General features: G+C 40.8%; 1 protein-coding gene across 1 annotated transcript in view; it reads left to right on the forward strand.

Annotated features, from left to right (window-relative positions):
* Positions 1–2,500, forward strand: part of reln (reelin) — a gene marked incomplete at its 5' end in the record, with an annotated part of 165,763 nt that overhangs the window by 149,497 nt on the left and 13,766 nt on the right. Inside the window, 1 exon segment of the mRNA XM_080437303.1 lies at positions 335–492. Within this exon segment, the coding sequence (XP_080293429.1) occupies positions 335–492 (158 nt within the window).

Genomic DNA, 2,500 nt, shown 5'->3' on the forward strand with positions numbered 1-2,500 from the left:
TTTGTGTTAAAAAAGAATTATTCACAATTTTTTAAACCAAAGTCAATACATACTCCTTCTGATGTCGGAAAAAGTTTCCAAAACTATCTGGGGGTAACGAGTTCTGAGAAAAGGTTACGAGACCGCCCATCAGAAGTTCGGAATGATGTTAATTTGTAGTTATAACTTATATCATCGCAGTTTGCGGTCCTTAATGGATTTAGTTTATTATGAAAATGGAAATTGATTATATAAAACATTTTTAAAAGCAGCTCTACTGCGTTGTTTTTTAATTGCGTTGTGCTCCAGAGCGCCAGCATGTGGAGTCATGTTTTGTCTCCGTTGTGCTCCACAGCGCCACCCAGTTCCGCTGGCTGCAGGCTGACGGTGCAGGGGAGCGTATCAGCTGGGCTGTGGACCACGTTTACATCGGAGAGGCGTGTCCTGGACTCTGCAGCGGACATGGATACTGTACTGGAGGCGTGGTCTGCATCTGTGATGAGGGACACCACGGTAATAAACAACCTATACATTAAAATACACATCTCTACTAACACACCTTCCATCCATCTTCAACCGCTTATCTGGAGTTGGGTTGCGGGGGCAACAGTTCAAGCAGAGAGCTCCAGACTTCCCTTTCCAGGGCAACATTATCCACGTCCTCCTGGAGGATCCCAAGACATATCAAGGCCAGTGTGGAGATATAATCCCCCCCATCTGGTCCTTGGTCTGCCAGGGGGTCTCCTCCAAGTGGGACGTGCAGAGAGGACCTCCCTAGGGAGACGCTCAGGAGACATCCGCACTAGATGCTTGAACCACCTTAGCCGGTTCCTTTCCAAGTGAAGGAGCAGTGGCTATACTCCTGCTACCCGGGTGACTGTACTTCTCACCCTATCTCTATGGGAGAGGCCAGCCACCCGTCTGAGAAAACTCATTTTGGCCGCTTGTATCCACAATCTTATTATTTTGATCATGACCCACACTTCATGATAAGAGAAGGAACGGTAACACTTGCTCATAAGGTACCCGTAATTAACGCTTAATTTATGATTACCTAATACATTATTTAAGGGTTAATTAAGCATTAATTAAGCATTCATTCATCATGAATTCCTTGTAAATCATCGTTAATTCATGTATTAAGTAACTTTGCTTAACTAATGATTAACTAATGATGTTAATTAAAGATGAATTACAAGGAATTCATGATGAATTAATGCTTAATTAACACTTAAATAATGTATTAAGTAATTATAAATTAAGCATTACGGGTACCTTTTGAGCAAGTCTTACCGTAGGAACATAGGCCCCGATTCATAACGAGGGTCGTAAATATGGGGTAAATAAAGTTCGTAAAGGAGGTCGTATTTTGGTAGTCACAAACGGACGTGCAATTCCCAAAGGGGTTCCTATATCACAGAGACGTGCGTACGACCAGTGCGTATGACCAGGTGTGCTGATTACTCTGGAAGGCTGCATCCAACAGCATCCAACTTCAACGTCACCGTGCTGAACCGTGCTAAACAGCGTTGCCATGTCCGCTTATTATAAGCGAATTTGGGCTTATTTTTATGTAAAGTTGCTTGTAAATATTGGTAGCTGTGGGGACCGCGTTTTTTTGGGCTTGTTTCTAAAGTGTAGTTTTATTGTTCTGTCTGGAAGCGGATCAGGTAATAAATGCTCTCATGTGTAATGAGAATAAAGAAGTTTACAAGGTTTAACCCCATTACCAAATAAAAGGCTAATAAAACGTGGAAAGGATATATATAAGCCTTTTCTAATGAACATTGCGCACCTTTACCAAGGTAAAAAGATGATGAAATGCAGCATACAAGTGGAACGCTGCTATCCGATTATGGACCAGAGCTTATTGATTACTTATTGATTAAATTAGTGCATTTTTGATTAATATATCACTGTCCTACGTCGGAATGGGGAATATTAGATCTTCTGTCCACAGCATTCATCCACTATTAGTTTCCTCATCAGATGGTAATATTTATTAGGCTGTTGTGTGTGGTGTTCATGTGATCAAAATACAGTAGAGTAGCCTACAGTAGACTATTAGCCTAAAAATTAATACCTCCGCAGTTTCATTAAGGCATCATAGCCTATTTTCATTATTACGTGACACTTTGGCTGAGATGGCCCGCTGGCAAACACACTGAGGGACCTACTAATTCAACTCTAAATGCAACTGATAGCCTAGAAAATAAATAAAAAGCGGTGGAATCTACATCATGTCTATATGATGCATAGGCTACAAGCAATATATCGTTTGACATTTATTATTATTTTTTTTTATATATATGTGTTGACAAATGTTGGGCACATATATATTTTATTTGAGGTTTGCCACTGTTGTAATTGATTTTGGCATGAAGAATAAAGCATTCTAAAGACATACGCACATTTCAGCCCTGGTAAGACAGCCTCGGGGCTGACCTGAGAGCGTGCGCACCTGATGCACAAAACACAGACCAAAAAACTTTTATGAATCCGACTGCAGGTGTAAGATTTG

Source organism: Gymnoscopelus braueri (genome assembly GCF_963280865.1).
Source record: "Gymnoscopelus braueri genome assembly, chromosome: 9".
In the NCBI taxonomy this organism is placed as follows: domain Eukaryota; kingdom Metazoa; phylum Chordata; class Actinopteri; order Myctophiformes; family Myctophidae; genus Gymnoscopelus; species Gymnoscopelus braueri.